The sequence below is a fragment of the Carcharodon carcharias genome, chromosome 3 (genome assembly GCF_017639515.1).
Source record: "Carcharodon carcharias isolate sCarCar2 chromosome 3, sCarCar2.pri, whole genome shotgun sequence".
Classification (NCBI taxonomy): Eukaryota; Metazoa; Chordata; class Chondrichthyes; order Lamniformes; family Lamnidae; genus Carcharodon; species Carcharodon carcharias.
The window spans coordinates 15,834,087-15,855,915 of record NC_054469.1 but is presented as its reverse complement, the minus strand read 5'-3'; the positions used below and the strand labels follow the sequence as shown (position 1 = coordinate 15,855,915).

Below are 21,829 nucleotides of genomic sequence, written 5' to 3'. Positions count from 1 at the left end.
GGTGTGGGGCTTGGGTGTGGGTTAGGGGGGTGGGTGTGGGGGGTGAGTGTCGGGTAGGGGGCTGGGTGTGGGGTTGGTGGGTGGGTGTGGGGGGTGGGTGTGGGCTAAGGGTGTGTGTGTGCGGTTGGGGGGTGGTTGTAGGGGGTGGGTGTGGGTTAGGGGTGTGGGGTTGGGGGGTGGGTGTGGGGTGTGGGTGTGGGGTAGGGGGCGTGGGTGTGGGGAGTGGCTGTGGGGTAGGGGGGTGGGTGTGGGGTGTGGGTGTGGGTTAGGGGGGCGGGTGTGGGGTAGGCGGGTGGGTGTGGGGTAGGGGGGCGGGTGTGGGGGATGGGTGTGGGGGGTCGGTGTGGGGTAGGGGTGGCTGGTGTGGGGTTGGGGTGTGGGTGTGGGTTTGGAGGGTGGGTGTGGAGGGTGGGTGTGGGGGGTGGGTGTGGGGGGTGGGTGTGGGGTGGGGGGGTGGGTGTGGGGTTGGGGGGTGGGTGTGGAGGGTGGGTGTGGGGGGTGGGTGTGGGGGGTGGGTGTGGGGGGTGGGTGTGGGGTAGTGGGTGGGTGTGGGTGTGGGGGGTGGGTGTGGGGGGTGGGTGTGGGTTAGGGGGATGGGTGTGGGGGGTGCGTGTGGGTTAGTGGGCTGGGTGTGGGGGATGGGTGTGAGGCTGGGGGGTGGGTTGGGGTTAGGGGTGTGGGTGTGGGGGGTGGGTGTGGGGGTTGGGTGTGGGTTAGAGGGGTGGGTGTGGGGGGTGGGTGTGGGTTAGGGGGGTGGGTGTGGGTTTGGGGGGTGGGTGTGGGGGGTGGGTGTGGGTTAGGGGGGTGGGTGTGGGGTTGGGGGGTGGGTGTGAGGGGTGGGTGTGGGGTAGGGGCTGGGTGTGTTTTAGTGGGGTGGCTGTGGGGTTGGGGGGTGGGTGTGGGGGGTGGGTGTGGGGTTGGGGGGTGGGTGTGGGGGGTGGGTGTGGGTTAGGGGGGTGGGTGTGGGGTTGGGGGGTGGGTGTGGGGGGTGGGTGTGGGGTAGGGGGGTGGGTGTGGGTTAGGGGGGTGGGTGTGGGGTTGGGGGGTGGGTGTGGGGGGTGGGTGTGGGGGGGGTGGCTGTGGGTTTAGTGGGGTGGGTGTGGGGTTGGGTGTGGGGTAGGGCGGTGGGTGTGTGGGGTGGGTGTGGGTTAGGGGGGTGGGTGTGGGGTTGGGGGGTGGGTTTGGGGGGTGGGTGTGGGGTAGGGGGTGGGTGTGTTTTAGTGGGGTGGGTGTGGGGTTGGGTGTGGGGTTAGGGCGGTGGGTGTGTGGGGTGGGTGTGGGTTAGGGGGGTGGGTGTGGGGTTGGGGGGTGGGTGTGGGGGGTGGGTGTGGGGTTGGGGGGTGGGTGTGGAGGGTGGGTGTGGGTTAGAGGGGTGGGTGTGGGGTAGGGCGGTGGGTGTGTGGGGTGGGTGTGGGGGATGGGTGTGTGTTAGGGGGGTGGGTGTGGGGAGTGGGTGTGGGTTAGAGGGGTGGGTGTGGGGATAGGGGGGTGGGTGTGGGGTTGGGGGGCGGGTGTGGGGGGTGGGTGTGGGTTAGGGGGGTGGGTGTGGTGTAGGGGGCTGGGTGTGGGGTTGGGGGTTGGGTGTGGGGTGTGGGTGTGGGGTTGGGAGGTGGGCGTGGGGGGTGTGTGTGGGTTAGGGGGGTGGGTGTGGCGGGTGGGTGTGGGTTAGGGAGGTGGGTGCGGGGGTGGTTGTGGGTTAGGGGGGTGGGTGTGGGGGGTGGGTGTGGGTTAGGGGGGTGGGTGTGGGGGGTGGGTGTGGGGTTGGGGGTTGGGTGTGGGGGGGTGGGTGTGGGGTAGGGGGGCGTGTGTGGATAGTGGGTGTGGGTTAGGGGGCAGGTGTTGGGTAGGGGGTGGGTGTGGGGGGTGGGTGTGGGTTAGGGGAGTGGGTGTGGGGTAGGGGTGGCTGGTGTGGGGTTGGGGGGTGGGTGTGGGGGGTGGGTGTGGGGGGTGGGTGTGGGGTGGGGGGGGTGGGTGTGGGTTAGGGGGGTGGGTGTGGGGTAGGGGGCTGGGTGTGGGGGGTGTGTGTGGGTTAGGGGGGTGGGTGTGGGGGTGGGTGTGGGTCAGGGGGGTGGGTGTGGGGGCTGGGTGTGGGGTAGGGGGGTGGGTGTGGGGGTGGGTGTGGGGGCGGGTGTGGGTTAGGGGGGTGGGTGTGGGGGGTGCGTGTGGGTTAGGGGGGTCGGTGTGGGGGATGGGTGTGGGGGGAGCGGGGTGGGTATGGGGTAGGGGTGTGTGTGGGGGGTATGTGTGGGGGTGGGTGTGGGGGCGGGTGTGGGTTAGGGGGGTGGGTGTGGGGGGTGCGTGTGGGTTAGGGGGGTCGGTGTGGGGGATGGGTGTGGGGGGAGCGGGGTGGGTATGGCGTAGGGGTGTGTGTGGGGGGTGGGTGTGGGGTAGGGGGTGTGGGTTAGGGGGGTGGGTGTGGGTTAGTGGGCTGGGTGTGGGGGGTGGGTGTGGGGGGAGCGGGGTGGGTGTGGGGGATGGGTGTGGGTTAGGGGGCTGGGTGTGGGTTGGGGGGCGGGTTAGGGGGCTGGGTGTGGGGTAGCTTTGACATTGGACGTTGGTGTAAAATGGAGGATAACTGAGTCAGTGCTTCTGCATTGGGCATAAGAGTGTGGGGCAGGATTTTTTGGATGGCGCTGTTACCCTCCCAGCCAACGTGAAGTGTCAATCGGGTACACCCAGGGTTGCCAACTCTGGCATGATCTATACCTCATGTTTCTCAGGTGTGTGTTGTGCCTCTAAGAGGATGAACACGTGTGTGTTTACATCACCAGGAGGGAAACAATGTGCGTATTGTGCGCTCCAGTTTTAGTTTCACTTTTGCTTTAAGCAACAGAGTAGACAACAGCCCCTAATATCTGCATACTGCAAATAAACTCAAGGATTTACACCATTGTAAAAACATGACAGTAACCTCCCACCTTCGACCATCCTCCCAGTCAAACACCCCATCTCCAATAATTTCACAATTCGTTAACAAGGATGCTGCCAAGAATTAGAAACAAAACACCATTTCTTTTAATGCCTCAATGATTTTGGTCTCCCAGAGTGTCTGGGAGATTAATGCTCATTCCTGGAGACTCTAGGGCAATCCTTAGGGTGGGGGATGGTGCGGGTGGGGGTGGGGGGTGGGGTAGCTGGCAAGCCTAGCACATCCCTACTGATCCCGGCTGCCCTCGATGACAGTGAGAGTGTGGGTGAGTGAGTTTATTTGTACTCGTTCATGGGATTTGGGCATCTCTGACTAGATCAGAGTGAGTGTGAATGAGAGTAGGTGTATGTGAGTGTGTGAATGTGAGTGTGTGACCGTGTCAGTGTGGGTGATTGTGCCTGTGTAAGTATCAGTGTGGATGTCAGTGGGAGTGAGTGTGTCAATGTGTATATCAGTGTGTGCGTCAGTGTGAGTGTGTTAGTGTGGGTGTATCAGTGGGTGTCAGTGTGTATATCAGTGTGGGTGTCAGTAGTGGGTGTCAGTGAGTGTATCAGTGAGACAGCGTGTGTATCAATGAGTGTATCAGTGTGACAGTGTGTGTATCAGTGAGTGTGTCAGTGTGGGTGTCAGCGTGGGTGTCAGTGAGTGTATCAGTGTGACAGTGTGTGTACCAGTGAGTGTGTCAGTGTGGGTGTCAGTGTGGGTGTCAGTGAGTGTATCAGCGTGACTCTGGGTCAAAATCCTGGAACTCCCTCCCTAACAGCACTGTGGGTGTACCTACACCACATGGACTGTAGCGGTTCAAGAAGGCAGCTCACCACCACCTTCTCAAAGGCAACTAGGGATGGGCAATAAATGCGGGCCCAGCCAGTGACGCCCACATCCCATGAATGAATTTTTTAAAAGTTTGTGAGTGTGTGTGTCAGTGTATCAGTGAATGTGTCAGTGTGTGTGTATCAGTGTGGGTCTCAGTGTGTGTGTCAGTTTATCAGTGAGTGTGTCAGTGTGTGTGTATCAGTGTGGGTCTCAGTGTGCGTGTCAGCGTATCAGTGAATGTGTCAGTGTGTGTGTATCAGTGTGGGTCTCAGTGTGTGTGTCAGTGTATCAGTGAGTGTGTCAGTGTGTGTGTATCAGTGTGGGTCTCAGTGTGCGTGTCAGTGTATCAGTGAATGTGTCAGTGTGTGTGTATCAGTGTGGGTCTCAGTGTGCGTGTCAGTGTATCAGTGAATGTGTCAGTGTGTGTGTATCAGTGTGGGTCTCAGTGTGTGTGTCAGTGTATCAGTGAGTGTGTCAGTGTGTGTATCAGTGTGACACTGGGTCGAAATCCTGGCACTCCCTTCCTAACAGCACTGTGGGTGTACCCACACTACATGGACTACAGCGGTTCAAGAAGACAGCTCACCACCACCTTCTCAAGGGGCAATTAGGGATGGGCAATAAATGCCCGCATCCCATAAATGAATTTAAAAATTGTGTGTTTGTGTCAGTGTCAGTGTGACTGAGTGACTGTATCAGTGTAGGTGTCAGTGAGCATGTCAGTGTGGGTGTCAGTGTGTGAATCAATGTGAGTATGTCAGTGTGCATGTCAGTGTGAGTGTTAGTGTCTGTATCAGTGAGGGTGTCAGTGTGGGTGTCAGTGTGTGTGTCAGTGTGGATGTCAGGCAGTGTGTCAGTGTCAGTGACAGTGAGGGGTCAGTGTGGGTGTGCCAATGTGGGTGTGTCTGTGTGTATGTCAGTGTGAGTGTGTCAGTGTGAGGATCAGTGAGTGTGTCAGTGTGTGTCACTGAGTGTGTCAGTGTGTGTGTCAGTGTGAGTGTGTCAGTGTGTGTCAGTGTGTGTGTCAATGAGTGTGTCAATGTGTGTGTCAGTGAGTGTGTCATTGTGGGTGTCAATGAGCATGTCAGTGTCGCTGTGCCAGTGTATGTCAGCGTGAGTGTGCCAGTGTGGATGTGTCAATGTATGTATCAGTGAGTGTGTCAGTGTATGCGTCAGTGAGTCTATCAGTGTGGGTGTCTGTGTGGGTGTGTCAGTGCGTGTATGTCAGTGTGAGTTTGTTAGTGTCTGTATCAGTGAGTGTGTCAGTGTGAGTGTGTCAATGTGTGTATCAGTGACTGTGTCAGTGTGGGTGTCAGGCAGGGTGTCGGTGTCGGAGTCAGTGAGCGGCTCAGTGTGGGTGTGTCAGTGTGTGCATGTCAGTGTGTGTGTCAGTGTGAAGGTCAGTGAGTGTGTCAGTGTGAGGGTCAGTGAGTGTGTCAGTGAGTGTGTCAGTGTGGGTGTGAATGTGTGCATCAGTGTGAGTGTGTCAGTGTGGGTGTGAGTGCGTTAGTGTGTGTGTCACTGTGAGTGTGCCAGCGTGGGTGTGAATTTGAGTGTCAGCAAGTGTGTCAGTGTGGGCGTGATTGTGTGTGTCAGTGTGAGTGTGTCAGTGTGGGTGTGAGTATGTTAGTGTGGGTGTGAGTGTGAGTGTCAGTGAGTGTGTCAGTGTGTCAGAGTGTGTCAGTGTGGGTGCAAGTCTGGGTGTGCAGTGTGAGTGTGTCAGTGTGGGTGTGAGTGTCAGTGAGTGTGTCAGTGTGGGTGTGAGTGTGGGTGTGTCAGTGTGAGTGTGTCAGTGTGGGTGTGAGTATCAGTGAGTGTGTCAATGTGGGTGCGAGTGTGGGTGTGTATGTGTACCAGTGTTAGTGTGGGTGTGCCAGTGTCAGTGTCAGTGAGTGTGACAGTGTGGGTGTGAGTGTGGGTATGTCAGTGTGGGTGTGTCAGTGTGAGTGTGTCAGTGTGGGTGTGGGTGTGTCAGTGTGGGTGTGGGTGTGGGTGTGTCAGTGTGGGTATGAGCGTGTCAGTGTGGGTGTGAGTGTGGGTGTGTCAGTGTGTGTATCAGTGTGTCAGTGTGGGTGTGTCAGTGTGGGTGTGGGTGTGTCAGTGTGGGTGTAAGTGTGAGTGTCAGCGAGTGTGTCAGTGTCAGTGTGAGTGTGTCAGTCTGTGTGTCAGTGTCAGTGTGAGCGCGAGTGTCCATGAGTCTGTCTGTGTGAGTGTGAGTGTGTCAGTGTGGGTGTGAGTGTGACTGTGTCAGTGTGGGTGTGAGTGTGTCAGTGTGAGTGTGTCCGTGCGAGTATGAGTGTGTCAGTGTGGGTGTGAGTGTGTCAGTGTGAGTGTGTCAGTGTGGGTGTGATTGCCAGTGTGGGTGTGTGTGTGAGCGTGTCAGTGTGGGTGTGAGTGTGTCAGTGTGGGTGTGAGTGTGAGTGTGTTAGGGTGTATGTGAGTGTTTCAGTGTGAGTGTGTCAGTGTGGATGTGTCAGTGTCAGTGTGTTAGTGTGAGTGTGAGTGTGGGTATGGGTGTGAGTGTGTCAGTGTGAGTGTGAATGTGTCAGTGTGGGTGTGGGTGTGTCAGTGTGGGTGTGTCAGTGTGAGTGTGTCAGTGTGGGTGTGTCAGTGTGAGTGTGACTGTGTCAGTGTGAGTGTGAATGTGTCAGTGTGAGTATGTCAGTGTGGGTGTGAGTGTGTCAGTGTGAGTGTGTTAGTGTGGCTGTGAGTGTGTCAGTGTGAGCGTGTCAGTGTGAGTGTGTCAGTGTGGGTGTGTCAGTGTGTCAGTGTGGGTGTGTCAGTGTGAGTGTGAGTGTGGGTATGGGTTTGAGTGTGTCAGTGTGAGTGTGTCAGTGTGTGAGTGTGTCAGTGTGGGTGTGAATGTGTCAGTGTGGGTGTGGGTGTGTCAGTGTGTGTGTGAGTGTGTTAGTGTGGCTGTGAGTGTGTCAGTGTGGGTGTGGGTGTGAGTGCGTCAGTGTGAGTGTGTTAGTGTGGCTGTGAGTGTGTCAGTGTGAGCGTGTCAGTGTGAGTGTGTCAGTGTGGGTGTGTCAGTGTGGGTGTGTCAGTGTGAGTGCGAATGTGTCACTGTGAGTGTGTCAGTGTGAGTGCGAATGTGTCACTGTGAGTGTGTCAGTGTGAGTGTGAGTACACGTTAATGTTGATGTATTTTCTCTCCTTTTGAAATTATTTTACAAATGTACTCCCTCTAGTGGTTGCATTGGGGAATGTGCCAACCAATCCTGAACTGAAAATAAAAGACCAGAGAGAGAGACCTTTATTCTTTCATGGCTTGTGGGTGTTGCTATATAGACCAGTATTTGTTACATATCCCTTACTGCCCTTCAGAAGATGTTGTTGAGCTTCTTTCTTGACCTGCTACAGTTCATCTGATGCCAATCAAGCGGGCTGCTTTGTCCTGGATGGTGTCAAGCTCCTTGAGTGTTGTGAGAGCTGCACTCATCCAAGCAAGTGGGGAATATTCCAACACACTCCTGACTTGTGCTTTGTAGGTGGTGGACAGACTTTGGGGAGTCAGGAGGTGGGTTACTCACCGCACTATTCCTAGCTTCTGACCTGCTCAAGTAGCCACAGTATTTATATGGCTACTCCAGTTCGTTTCTGGTCAATGGTAACCCCCAGGATGTTGATAGTGGGGGTTTCAGTGATGGTAATGCCATTAAATATCAAGGGGCGATGGTTAAATTCTCTCTTGTAGAAGATGGTCATTGTCTGGCACTTGTGTGGCGCGAATGTTACTTGCCACTTGTCAGCCCAAGCCTGGATATTGTCCAGGTCTTGCTGCATTTGGACATGGACTGCTTCAGTATCTGAGGAGTTGTGAATGGTGCTGAACATTGTGCAATCATCAGCGAACGTCCCCACTTCTGACCTATGATGGAAGGAAGGTCAAAGATGAAGCAGCTGAAGATAGTTGGGCCGAGGACACTACCCTGAGGAACTCCTGCAGTGATGTCCAAAGAGAGACCAGAGAAAAATCAGAAAGAGAGAAAGACCAGAGAGAGAGAAAGAGACCAGACAGAGAGAGAGAGAGAGACTAGAAATCAGAGAGGCCAGAAAGAGAGAGAGACCAGGGAGAGAGAGAGATACTAGAAATCAGAGAGGCCAGAGAGAGTGAGAGAGAGGTCAGAGAGAGAAACGAGGGAGAGAGAGAGAGAGACCAAAGAGAAAAAGAAAGAAAGGGACTAGAGAGAGACCAAATAGTGAAAGAGAGTCCAGATAGATAGAGAAGCCAGAGAGAGACCAGGGAGAGAGAGACCATAGAGAAAAAGAGTTAACAGATAGAGAGAGATAGACTAGAGAGCAAGAGTTACCAGAGAGAGACTAGAGCAAGACCAGAGAGAGAGAAAAAAAGAGACTGGAGAGAGAAATTGGGGAGAGAGAGACCAAAGAGAGAGACAAGAGAGGGGCCAGGGAGAGAGACTAGAGAGAGGGACCAAAGAGAAAGAGAGACCAGAGAAAAGAGAGAGACCAGAGAGAGAGAGAGCATGACCAGAAGAGAGAGAGAGATCAGATCAGGACCCAGAGAGAGAGAGAAGATCAAAGGAAGAGAGCGAGAGAGAGAGTGACCAGGAGAGAGAGAGAGAAAGAGAGAGTTACCAGATACAGAGACCAGAGAGAGACCAGAGCGAGAGAGAGAAGAGAGGGGCCAGAGCAAGAGAGAGAGAGGCCATAGTGAAAGAGAGATCAGGAGAGACCAGAGAGAGAGAAAGAGAGGGAGACCAGATGGATAGAGAGGCCAGAGAGAGACCAGAGAAAGAGAACAGAGAGAGTGAGAGAGAGAGAGGGATCAGATCAGGAGCCAGTGAGAGAGAGAAAAGAGATCAGAGAGAGAGAGAAAGCATCAGTTTGGGAGAAGATTCCAAGGCAAGTTCTTGGAGAGTGGAGATTGGAAAGCCTTGTGTGAAAGACGGAGTTCAGTGAGACTGATTGGCTCACCGTGTGACAAGCATCTGGGGGAGTTGAGGAGAGATCTATTGCACCTGTCTGGGGTGGCATCTGTCACTTGGTTTCAGAGTGTGGTGTGGCTGACACAGGTCGCCTATTGGTACATGAACTGTGTGCTTACTGTGGACATTAGAGTATAAGATAGCTTTTGTAACTTGTGTTATCCTTACAGATCTGTATATATCTGTAAAGGTATAGCTGTGGGTGAAGGAGTATCTCTCCCTATCTCTGCAACCTCCTCCTGCCCCACAACTCTCCAAGATATCTATGCGTCTCTAATTCTGCTGCCTTGAGCGTTCCCAACGTCAATCACTCCACCATTAGCAGCCATGCCTTCAGCTGCCTCGGTTAAGCACTGGGATTCCCTCCCTAAACCTCTCCGCCTCTTCCCTCCTTTAAGTTGCTCTATAAAACCTAAGGTCACCTGTCTTATTATATCCTACGTAGTTCAGTGTCAAATCTGATTTGAAGATGCTCTTGCCATTGGGACATTTGACTAAGTGGCAGCGCTGTCTCAATGCAAGTTGTTGTTGTAATAAACACAGTCCAGATGCACAGCCTACTGGCTGCCCAGACTCCCCCACATGAAGAAATGTCTCACACAAAGCCCCCTCTCACTGTCCCAATATCATATTGCAGGGTCAAGAGCAGAACCCACCAAACTGAACATCTGGGAGCCTGCCAGTGTGATTTGTCCAATCAGTTGAAAGAAGTGGTCACAAAGCAATGGACACCGTGCGTCCAACCTCCCACCGCACTCCTGGTGAGAGCCAGACGTCCCACTGACTGCAGAAAAGGCAAGGCTTTCGACCAGGTCCCTCATGGCAGACTGGTCAAGAAAGTAAGAGCCTATGGGATCCAAGGCAAAGCGGCATGTTGGATCCAAAATCGGCTGAGAGGCAGGAAGCAGAGGGTGATGGTAGAGGGATGTTTCTGTGACCGGAAGTCTGTTTCCAGTGGGGTTCCACAGGGCTCAGTGCTGAGCCCTTGCGGTTTGTGGTGTACATAAATGATTTGGACTTAAATGTAGGGGGTATGATCAAGAAGTTCACGGACAACACAAAAACTGGTATGGTGGTAAATAGCGAGGATAGCTGTAAACTGCAGGAGGATATACATGGCATGGTCAGGTGGGCAGAGCAGTGGCAATGGAATTCAACCCGGAAAAGTGTGAGGTAATGCACTTTGGGAGGGCTAACAAGGCAAAGGATTACACTATGAAAGGTAGGACCCTGGAAAATACTAAAAATTACAGGGACCTTGGTGTGCATATCCAAAGATCCCTGAAGGTAGCAGGACAGGTAGATAAGGTGGTTAAGAAGGCATATGGCATACATGCCTTTATTAGCCAAGGCACAGAACACAAGAGCAGGGAGGTTATGCTGGAACTATATAAAACGCTGGTTAGGCCACAGCTGGAGTACTGTGTGCAGTTCTGGTCACCACATTATAGGAAGAATGTGATTGCACTGGAGAGGGTGCAGAGGAGATTTACCAGGATGCTGCCTGGGCTGGAGGGTCTGAGCTATGAGGGAAGATCAGATAGGCTGGGGTTGTTTTCCTTGGAGCAGAGAAGGTTGAGAGGGGACCTGGTAGAGGTGTATGAGATTATGAGGGGCATAGGTAGGGTGGTAAGGAAGGCACTTTTTCCATTAGGTAGAGGGGTTAATAACCAGGGGGCATAGATTTAAGGTAAGAGGTAGAAGGCTAAGAGGGGAGTTGAGGAGAAATATTTTCACCCAGAGGATGGTGGGAGTCTGGAAATCACTGCCTGAAAGGGTGCTTGAGTCAGAAACTCTGGTAACATTTAAGAAGTATTTAGATATTCACTTGTGTTGCCATAGCCTCCAGGGCTATGAGCCAAGCGCTGGAAAATGGGATTAGTGCAGTCGGGTCTTTGTTAACCTGCGCAGACACGATGGGCTGAATGGCCTCCTTCTGTGCTGTAAATGTCTGCGAGTCTAACATTTGAGAAATTGCCCCCTCTCCCCTACAAGGAACTGGGTGAATTCCAAGGAGGAATACCTACTCAAAGGGAAAAGTAAGGAAGGGCTTAGCATTTACTTCACGCCTTTCACACACCCTTGAGACTTCACAGGCAGTCAGTTACAAGAGGAAGTGTTGTCACTGGATCACAGGATTGTTACAGGGCAAGAGGAAGCCATTCAGCCCATCGCACCTGTGCCGACTCTCCGAACGAGCCATTCACTTCGGGCAGAATCTTCTGCTCGGCGAGCGGGGGCGGGGCCTGCCCGCCAACGCGTAAAATGACCCGGGGTGAGGTCAGGCGCGTGTCCCGGAGTCACCCCGGGTCATTTAGATCTTCAGGGCGACGGCCTATAAATGGCCTATTGAGCCCATTAGAAAACGAATTGAAACCATTAACGGACCTGCCCGTCCAACCTTAACCTGGCGGGCTTCAGAGAAAGCGTGAAACCTCACCTGCGGCCGGGGTGAGGTCTCACGAGCGATTAAAAAAATCTCAGAATATTTCAAAGTAAAAGTTATGGAGAATGTCCCAACTCATGTGACAGTCTCACATGAGCGGACATGGCAGCGCAATCTTTCTCTCATCTTTATTTAATGTTTCAAATCTGAGCCGATCTCCCTGAGGCAGCGCTGAGCCTCAGGGAGATCTGTGCGCTCTGTTGTGCGCAGGTGGGAAAGAGCGCACCCCCAGTACAGGGAATTCCCCCCCTCCCCCACCCACACAGGGGTAGCACTCCCTGGGTGCCAATCAGGAACCTGCCCACTCGCGCCGGTTCCAGCACATACCCCCCGACAGGGGGAAAATGTTGCCCTTGGTACCATTTCCCCGCCTTCTCCCTGTAACCCTGCACATTCTTCCCTTTCAGAGAACTGCCTAACTCCCTTTGGAATGATTGAACCTGCCTCCACCACCCTCTCAGGCAGGGCATTCCTGACCCTAACCACTCGCTGCGTGAAAACCTGATACCTCGTTTCGCTTTTGCTCCTTTCACAAGCTCCTGTAAATCTGTGCCCTCTCTCGCTTTCAATCATTCCACATGTAGAAACAGTTTTTCTCTCTCTCTCTACTCTGTCCAGACTCCTCATGATTTTGAATACCACTATCAAACCTCCTCCCAGCCTTCCCTCCTCCCTGGAAAAAAACAGCCCCAACTTCTCCCATCTATCTACGTAGCTGAAGTTCCTCATTGCTGGACCCATTCTCGTGAATCTTTTCTGCGCTCTCTCTAATGCTTTCACATCCTTCCTCAAGCGTAGTGCCCAAAGCTGGATGCAGTACTCCAGTTGAGGCCAAACCAGTGTTTTATACAGGTTCAGTATAACCTCCTTGCTCTTGTACTCTATGCCCCTATTAATAAAGCCCAGGATACTGTATGTTTTATTAACTGCAGTCTCAACCTGTCCTGCCACCTTCAATAATTTATGCACGTATACACCCAAGTCCCTCCGCTCCTGCATGCCCTTTGGAGTTGTACCCTTTATTTTACATTGTCTCTCCATGTTCTTCCTACCAACTGAATCACTTCACGTTTCTCCACATTGAACTGCATCTGTCAGCTCTCCAACCATTCCACCAACTTGTCTATGTCCCTTTGAAGTTCTACACCGTCCCCCTCACAGCTTACAGTGTTTCCAAATTACGTCTCATCTGCAAATGTGAAAATTCTGCTCTGTGCACCAACTTCTGGCTCATTAATATATGTCGGGAAAAGCGAGGATCCCAACACTGAGCCCTGGAGAATGGGCATAGGAAATGCAGCAGCCAATCTGCGCACAGCGGGATCCCACAAGCAGTGATGGGATAATCATCAGATAATTTCTTTTAGTGATGTTGGATGATGGGTAATCATTGACCCCCAGGACGGTGGGGGTAACTCCCCTGCTCCCCTTCAAAAATGAGCCATTGGAATCTTCTAGGTCTGCCTGAGAGGGAAGATGGGGTGGTGTGGGGGGGGGAGGCGTGGGGGGGCACTTGGCTGAATGTCTGATCTGAAAGACAGCACCTCCGACAGTGCTGCACTGGGATGGCAGCCTGGGTTTTGTGTTCACGTCCATGGGTTTGAAGGCACAAGCTTCTGTCTCAGTGCGAAGGCTTGCTACCCACTGAGACAAGGCCTGTGTGTGCAGGACCGGTGTCAGGCCCTGCCTGACAAAATATTGATTTGACAGCCACCTACTTACCCAGTGATCCTTGAAGTCGCCAGTAACGACAGCTGGCCCGAAGGACCGGGCAGGATTCATCCCACATCCGGTGAAGCCAATCTAGGGAGAGAAGGTAACGACACAGACATTAGATAACCTCAGCGAATGTTTCCCCACTGATATAAGAATATGAGAAATAGGAGCAGGAGTAGGCCATTTGGCCCATCAATACGATCGTGGCTAATCTGATTGCGGCCTTAACTCCACCTTCCTGTCTGCCGCCCACAACCTTTGACTCCTTTGTCGATCAAAAACCTGTCGAACCCAGCCTTGAATACGTTCAGTGACCCAGCCTCCACTGCTCTCCATGGGAGAGAATTCCAGACACTAACAACCGTCTGAGAGAAGAAATTCCTCCTCCTCCCCATCTTAAATGGGAGAGACCTTATTTTCAAACTGTGCTCCCTGGTTCTAGATCCACCCACCATGGGAGGCATCCTCTCAACATCCACTCTGTCAAACCACCTCAGAATCTTGTTTCAATAAGATCGCCTCTCATTCTTCTCAACTCCAATGAGTATAGGCCCAACCTGCTCAACCTTTCTTCATAAGGCAGCACCTTCATTCAGGAATCAACCTCGTGAAGCTTCCCTGAACTGCCTCCAATGCAAGTATATTCTTCCTTAAATAAAACTATGTGTGGTACTCCCCGGTGTGGTCTCTCAAGTGCCCTGTAGAGCTGTAGCAAGACTAATTTTACACTCCAACGATGGGCAACATTCCATGTGCCTTCCTAACAGCTTTCTGTACCTACATTCTGGTTTCTTGTGCTTCGTGTACAAGGACACCCAGATCCCTCTGTACTGCAGCATTCTGCCACCTCCCTCCATTTAAATAATATTGTGCTTTTCTGTTCATCCTGCCAAAGTGGACAAACTCACATTTCTCCATGTTATACTCCATCTGCCAAACTTTTGGCCAATCACTTAGCCTGTCTACATCCCTTTGCGAATTCTTTGTCTCTTCCTCACAACTTGCTCTCCTACATGTCTTTGTATCATCAGCAAATTTGGCTGCAATGCAGTTGGTCCCTTCACCCAAGTCATTAGTATAGATCATAATTAGTGAGCTGATCCTTCCAGCACTCCGCTCGTTAATGATTGCCATCCTGAAAATGACCCGTTTATCCCAACTCTGTTTCCTGTTAGTTAGTCAATGTTCTATCCATGCTGATATATCACCCCCAAACCCATGGGATCTTATCTTCTCTAGTAATCCTTCATGTGGCACATTGTCAAATGCCCTTTGGAAATCCAAATACTCTACATCTACTTGTTCCCCTTTATCTACCCTGCTTGTTACATCCTCAAGGAATTTTAATAAAATTGTCAAATGTGATTTCCCTTTCACAAAACTATGTTGACTTTGCCTGATTGTATTATGATTTTCTAAATGTCCTGCTACTACCTCCATAATAATGGATCCTAGCATTTTATCAATGACAGGTGTTAGACTAACTGGCCTCTCATTCCTTGCTTTCTGTTTCACTCCTTTCTTGAATAGCGGTGTTACATGGCAACATACAAATTAGGAGTAGGAATAAGCCACTCAGCTCTGCCATTCGATAAGATCATGGCTGATCTCATTTTAACCTCAACTACACATTCCTGCTACCCCGCCCCCCCCCAATAACCTTTCAACCCCCCTTGCTTATCAAGAATCTATCTACCTCTGCCTTACAGATAGTCAAAGTCTCTGCCTCACCACATTTTGAGGAGGAAAATTCAAAAGCCTCACAACCATCCAAGAGAAAAAATTGTTTTCCTTACATCTGTCTTAAAGGAGTAACCTATTATTTTTAAACAGTGGCTCCTAGAATAGATTCTCCCACAAGAGGAAACATCCTCTTCACATCCACCCTGTCAAGACCCCTCAGGATCTTAGTTGATTGAATCAGGTCACCTCTTACTCTTCTAAACTCCAGCGGATACAAGCCCAGCCTATCCAAACTTGTCTCATAAGACAACCCACCTGCTCAAGGTATTAATGTATAAACCTTCTCTGAACTGCTTCCAAAGCATTTACATCTTTTCTTTAATAAATAGACAATACTGAACACAATACCCCAGATGTGGTCTCACCAATGCCTTGCACAAGTGAAGGCTAGCCCTCCTACTTTTGTAATCAATTCCCCTTATAATAAACAATAACATTCTATTAGCTTTGCTAATTACTTGCTGTACCTACATGCTAACTTTTTGCGATTCTGGCACTAGGGCACCCAGATCCCTCTGCATCTCAGAGCTCTGCAATCTCTCACCATTTAGAAAACATACTTTTTTATTCAACCTGCCTAAACGGACAACCTCACATTTTCCTCCACATTAGACTCCATTTGCCAGATCTTTCCCCATGCGCTTAGCCTATCTATATCCTCTTCACAACTTACTTTCCTACTTATCTTTGTGCCAACAGAAAGTTTAGCAACCATACCATTGGTTCCTTCATCCAAATCATTTATATAAATTGTAAATAGTTGAGGCCCCAGCGCTGATCCCTGTGGCACATCACTCATTACACCTTGCCAACCTGAAAATGACCCATTTATGCCTACTCTCTGTTTCCTGTTACCTAACCAAACTTCTATCCATGTCAATATGTTACCCCCTACACCATGAGCTTTTATTTTCTGCAATAACCTTTGATGAGGCACCTTATCAAATGCCTTCTGAAAATTTAAGTACTGTACATCCATTGGTTCCCTTTTATCCACAGCACATATGACCCCTTCAAAGAATCCCAATAAATTGGTTAAACATAATTTCCCTCTCACAAAGCCATGTTGACTCAGCCTGATTGCCTTGGCTTTTTCTAAGTGCCCTGCTATAACATCGTTAATAGTATTATTGGTTCTAACATTTTCCTGTTAGTCTAACTGGCCTATAGTTTCCTGCTTTCTGTCTCCCTCCCTTTGGGAATAAAAGAGTTCCATTCGTTATTTTCCGATCTAATAGAACTTTCCCCAGATCTAGCGAATTTTGGAAAATTAAAACCAATGCATCAACTATCTCACTAGCCACTTCTTTTAAGACCCTAGGATGAAATCCATCAGGACCCAAGGACTTGTCAGCCCACAGTTCCAATAATTTGCCAAGTACCACATCCCTGGTGATTGTAATTTTCTTGAGTTCCTCCCTCCATTCCAATTCCTGATTTATAGCTATTTCTGGGATGTTACTTGTGTCCCCTATAGTGAAGAGCAATGCAAAATACTCTACATTGGAGAGACCAAACATAAACTGGGCAACCGCTTTGCAGAACACCTGCGGTCTGTCCGCAAGAATGACCCAAACCTCCCTGTCGCTTGCCATTTTAACATTCCATCCTGCTCTCTTGCCCACATGTCTGTCCTTGGCGTGCTGCATTGTTCCAGTGAAGCCCAACGCAAACTGGAGGAACAACACCTCATCTTCCGACTAGGCACTTTACAGCCTTCCAGACTGAATATTGAATTCAACAACTTTAGGTCGTGAGCTCCCTCCCCCATCCCCACCCCCTTTCTGTTTCCCCCTTCCTTTTTTTCCCAATAAATTATAAAGATTTTCCTTTTCCCACCTATTTCCATTATTTTTTAAAAAAAAACAAAAAACACCCCCACTAGAGCTATACCTTGAGTGCCTTACCATCCATTCTTAATTAGCACATTCGTTTAGATAATATCACCAACTTTAACTTTAACACCTATGTGTTCTTCTGTGCCATTGTTGTTGACATCTTTTGATGATCTGCTTCTATCACTGCTTGTTTGTCCCTACAACCACACCACCCCCCTCCACCTCTCTCTCTCTCTCTCTCTCTCCGGCCCCCACACACACACCTTAAACCAGCTTATATTTCAACTCTTTCTTGGACTCGAACTCAAGTTCTGTCGAAGGGTCATGAGGACTCGAAACGTCAACTCTTTTCTTCTCCGCCGATGCTGCCAGACCTGCTGAGTTTTTCCAGGTAATTCTGTTTTTGTTTTTGTAATGCAAAATACTTGTTTAATTCATCTTCCATCTCCATATCTTCCATTATTAATTCCCCAGACACATTTTCTATAGGACCAATACTCACTTTATTAACTCTTTTTTAAAATATCTCCAGAAAGTCTTGCTATCTATCTTTATATTTCTATCTTTCTCCCATAGTATAATTTTTCCCTCCTTATGAATATTTTAGTCATTCTTTGCTGTTTTTTATATTCTGTCTTGCCACTCATCTTTGCGAAATTATATGTTTTTTCTTGAAGCTTGATACTATCTTTAACTTTTTTATTTAACCACAGATGGTGGGTCCTCCCCTTGGAATTTCACTTTCTCATTGGAATGTATCTATTCGGTGTATTCTGAAATATCCCCTTAAAGGTCTGCCATTGTAACTCTACAATGATCTATCATTGACCTATCCCCTAACATAAATTACCAGTCCACTTTCACTAATTCTACTTTCACACCCTCATAATTGTCTTTATTTAAGTTTAAAATACTAGTCTTAGACCCACTCTTCTCTCCCTCAAACAACATAAAATTCTATCATATTATGATCACTGCTACCTAGGGGCACCTTCAATATGAGGTTATTAATTAATTCCATCTCGTTGCACATTAGCAGGTCTAATATAGCCTGCTCCTTGGTTGGCTCCAGAACATGCTGATCTAACAAATTATCTCAAAAACGTTCATTGAGGTCATTATCTAGGCCAACTTTGCTCAACTGGTTGTTCCAGTCTATATGTAGATTAAAATCCTCCGCGATAATTGTGTACCTTTATGAAAAGCTCTTGGATGCCCTGTCCTACCATGTGATTACTGTTAGGGGTCCTGTATGCCACACCCACAAGTGACTTCTTGCCTTTATCATTCCTCATCTCTACACAAACCACTGCTACATCCTCATTTTCTGAACTTAGATCACCCTCCTCTGTGGTGCTAATGTCATCTTTAGTTAACAGAGCCATCACTCCACCTTTTCCTAACTTCTTATCTTTCCTAAAAGTCACATAGCCTTCAATATTAAGGTTCCAATTTATGCCATACTGCAGCAATGTCTCCATAATGGCCAGTACATCATACTTATTATCTCTATTTGCACTATCAGCTCGTGTTTTGTTCCAAATGCTACATGCATTCAAATACAGAACTTTAAGTTTTGTCCTTTTATTATTTTTTCAACCTCTGGCCTTATCTGTTGATGTACTCTTAGACTTGTACTCCCTGTTCCTTCCTGTCATGGTCTGTTTATAATTCCCCATATTAATGTCTTCCTCTCTTAACTTGTCTCTACTCATTGATAAACCACATCTGCCCACCTTTGATCCCTTCTCCCTACTAATTAGTTTAAAACCCATATCTATGACACTGCCCAGTCACAGATATCTGGCTCATGAGGCTGAGTGACCTTCCCCTGTTTCTATATTCCATTGGAAAAAAATCAAACTGGGCCAATAAGTGGCAGATGCAGTTAAATGAATTCAAATATAAAGCTATTAGCTTTATTTTCTGGAACAAGCAGGAACTGAAAGGAGTGTGTACCCTGAATGCAATAAAATCACGATCAGATAATAGATCTAGGATTATGAGGAGCCTTATTAAAACTCTTACAGCTCATAATGGATGGAGGAAACAGGTTAGATAGAATTTTACAACAGAGAAAACAGCCTTTCACCATTTACAAACATGGGAGTTTATGATCCACACATGTCTCCTTCAACACTACTTCACCTCACTAAATCACCATATCCTGCTATTCCTTTCTCTCTCTCTCTCATGTACATAACCATTTTCCTTTTTGTGCATCTAGAATTGACTGGGAGATGAGCCTAGCAGGAAAGACAGTGGAACAGCAATGGCAGGAGTTTCTGGGAGTAATTTGGGAGACACAGCAAAAATTCATCCCTAGCAAGAAGAAGCATACTACAGGGAGGACGAGGCATCCATGGCTGACAAGGGAAGTCAGTGACAGCATAAAAGCTAAAGAGAAAGCATATAATGCGGCGAAGAGCAGTGGGAAACCAGGGGATTGGGAAGCCTACAAAGACCAACAGGGGACAACTAAGAAAGAAATAAGGAGGGAGAAGATTAAATATGAGGGTAAAATAGCCAGTAATATAAAAGAAGATTGCAAGAGTTTCTTTAGATATATAAAGGGTAAGAGAGGCAAAAGTGGACATTGGGCCGCTGGAAAATGACGCTGGAGAAGTAGTAGTGGGGAACAAAGAAATAGCAGAGGAACGAATAGGTACTTTGCATCAGTCTTCACAGTGGAAGACATGAGTAACATCCCCAAAGTTCAAGAGAGTCAGGGGGCAGAGGTGAGTATGGTGGCCATTACCAAGGAGAAGGTGCTAGGAAAACTGAAAGGTCTGAAGTTGGATAAATCACCTGGACCAGATGGATTACACCCCAGAGTTCTGAAGGAGATAGCTGAAGAGATAGTGGAAGCGTTAGAATCACTGGAGTCAGAGAGGGTCCCAGAGGATTGGAAAATCACTAATGTAACCCCCCTGTTTAAGAAGGGAGTGAGGCAAAAGACAGGAAATTACAGGCTGATTAGCCTGACCTCGGTCGTTGGTAAGATTTTAGAGTCCATTATTAAGGATGAGATTTCAGAATACTTGGAAGTGCATGGTAAAATAGGGATGGAACAGCATGGTTTCATCAAGGGGAGGTCATGCCTGACAAATCTGTTAGAATTCTTTGAGGAGGTAATGAGTAGGTTGGACAAAGGAGAGCCAATGGATGTTATCTACTTGGACTTCCAGAAGGCCTTTGACAAGGTGCCGCACAGGAGGCTGCTCAGTAAGATAAGAGCCCATGGTGTTAGAGGCAAGGTACTAGCATGGATAGAAGATTGGCTATCTGGCAGGAGGCAGAAAGTGGGGATAAGGGGGTAAGGGGGTCCTTCTCAGGATGGCGGCTGGTGACTAGTGGAGTTTCGCAGGGGTCAGTGTTGGGACCACAACTTTTCACTTTATACATTAATGATTTAGATGAAGGAACTGAGGGCATCCTGGCTAAGTTTGCAGATGATACAAAGATAGGTGGAGGACTGGTAGTATTGAGGAGGCGGGGAGGCTGCAGAAGGATTTGGACAGGTTAGGAGAATGGGCAAAGAAGTGGCAGATGGAATACAACGTGGGGAAGTGTGATGTCATGCACTTTGGTAGGAAGAATAGAGGCATAGACTATTTTCTAAATGGGGAGAGAATTCAGAAATCTGGAATGCAAAGGGACTTGGGAATCCTAGTCCAGGATTCTCTTAAGGTTAACTTGCAGGTTGAGTCGGTAGTTAGGAAGGCAAATGCAATGTTGGCATTTATTTCGAGAGGACTAGAATATAAAAGCAGGGATGTGCTGCTGAGGCTTTATAAGGCTCTGGTCAGACCACCTTTAGAATATTGTGAGCAATTTTGGGCCCCGTATCTCAGGAAGGATGTGCTGGCCCTGGAGAGGGTCCAGAGGAGGTTCACAAGAATGATCCCAGGAATGAAAGGCTTAACATATGAGGAACGTTTGAGGACTCTGGGTCTATACTCGATGGAGTTTAGAAGGATGAGGGGGGATCTGATTGAAACTTACAGAATACTGAAAGGCCTGGATAGAGTGGACGTGGGGAAGATGTTTCCATTAGTAGGAGAGACTAGGACCTGAGGGCACAGCCTCAGAGTAAAGGGAAGACCTTTTAGAACAGAGATGAGGAGAAACTTCTTTAGCCAGAGAGTGGTGAATCTATGGAATTCATTGCCACAGAAGGCTGTGGAGGCCAGGTCATTGAGTGTATTTAAGACTGAGATAGATAGGTTCTTGATTGGTAAGGGGATCAAAGGTTACGGGGAGAAGGCGGGAGAATGGGGTTGAGAAACTTATCAGCCATGATTGAATGGCAGAGCAGACTTGATGGGCCGAATGGCCTAATTTCTGCTCCTATGTCTTATGGTCTTATGGTCTTATCCCATTTGTCTCAACTATTCCTTGAGGTAGAGTTCCACATTCTAATTACTCTCTGGATAAAGGAGTTTTGCCTGAATTCCCTGTTGGGTATATAATGAGTTCTGTTGAAGGGTCATGAGGACTCGAAACGTCAACTCTTTTCTTCTCCGTCGATGCTGCCAGACCTGCTGAGTTTTTCCAGGTAATTCTGTTTTTGTTGTGTATATAATGAATAGACCCCGCCACCCTATAAATAAAATAATCTTCTCCAAGTCTACCCTACCAAAACCCTTTGTAAATATAAAGACCTGTGTCAGGTCAGCACCCTTCCCTTTTCTACAGAATAAAACACACATTGGTGTGCATTCTTTTCATTCCCACATTTGCTGATGCTCCTCCCCAATCGCCATTTACTGGTACCCCTCCTTCAATCCCCCCACTTACTGATGCCCATCTCCCAATCCCCCCACTTATTGATGCCTCTCCCCCAATCCCCATTTATTGATGCCTCTCTCCCAATCGCCCCACTTACTGATGCCCCTCCCCCAATCCCCCCACTTACAGATGCCCCTCCCCCAATCCCCCCACTTACTGATGCCTCTCTCCCAATCCCCCCACTTACAGATGCCCCTCTGCCAATCCCCCCACTTACTGATGCTTCTCCCCCAATCACCCCATTTACTGATGCCCCTCTGCCAATCCCCCCACTTACTGATGCTTCTCCCCCAATCACCCCACTTACAGATGCCCCTCTGCCAATCCTCCCACTTACTGATGCCTCTCTCCCAATCCCCCCACATACTGATGCCTCTCCCCCAATCCCCCCACTTACTGATGCCTCTCCCCCAATCCCCCCATTTACTGATGCCTCTCCCCCAATCCCCCCACTTACTGATGCCCCTCCCCCAATCCCCCCACTTACTGATGCCCCTCCCCCAATCCCCCATGTTAGCGGTCCTCTTCCCCCATTTCCCCTAATTACTGGATCAGAACCCTTTCTTTCCAAGCGTCTCTTGCCTCTGCTTACAGCTCCCCT

At 49.4% G+C, this 21,829-nt stretch overlaps 1 protein-coding gene across 1 annotated transcript in view; it reads right to left on the bottom strand.

Moving 5' to 3' along the window:
• Window positions 1-21,829, bottom strand: part of LOC121276126 (aquaporin-1-like) — a 51,555-nt gene that overhangs the window by 4,139 nt on the left and 25,587 nt on the right. Inside the window, exon 3 of the mRNA XM_041184136.1 lies at window positions 12,863-12,943. Within this exon, the coding sequence (XP_041040070.1) occupies window positions 12,863-12,943 (81 nt within the window). The remainder of the gene's footprint in view (window positions 1-12,862; window positions 12,944-21,829) is intronic.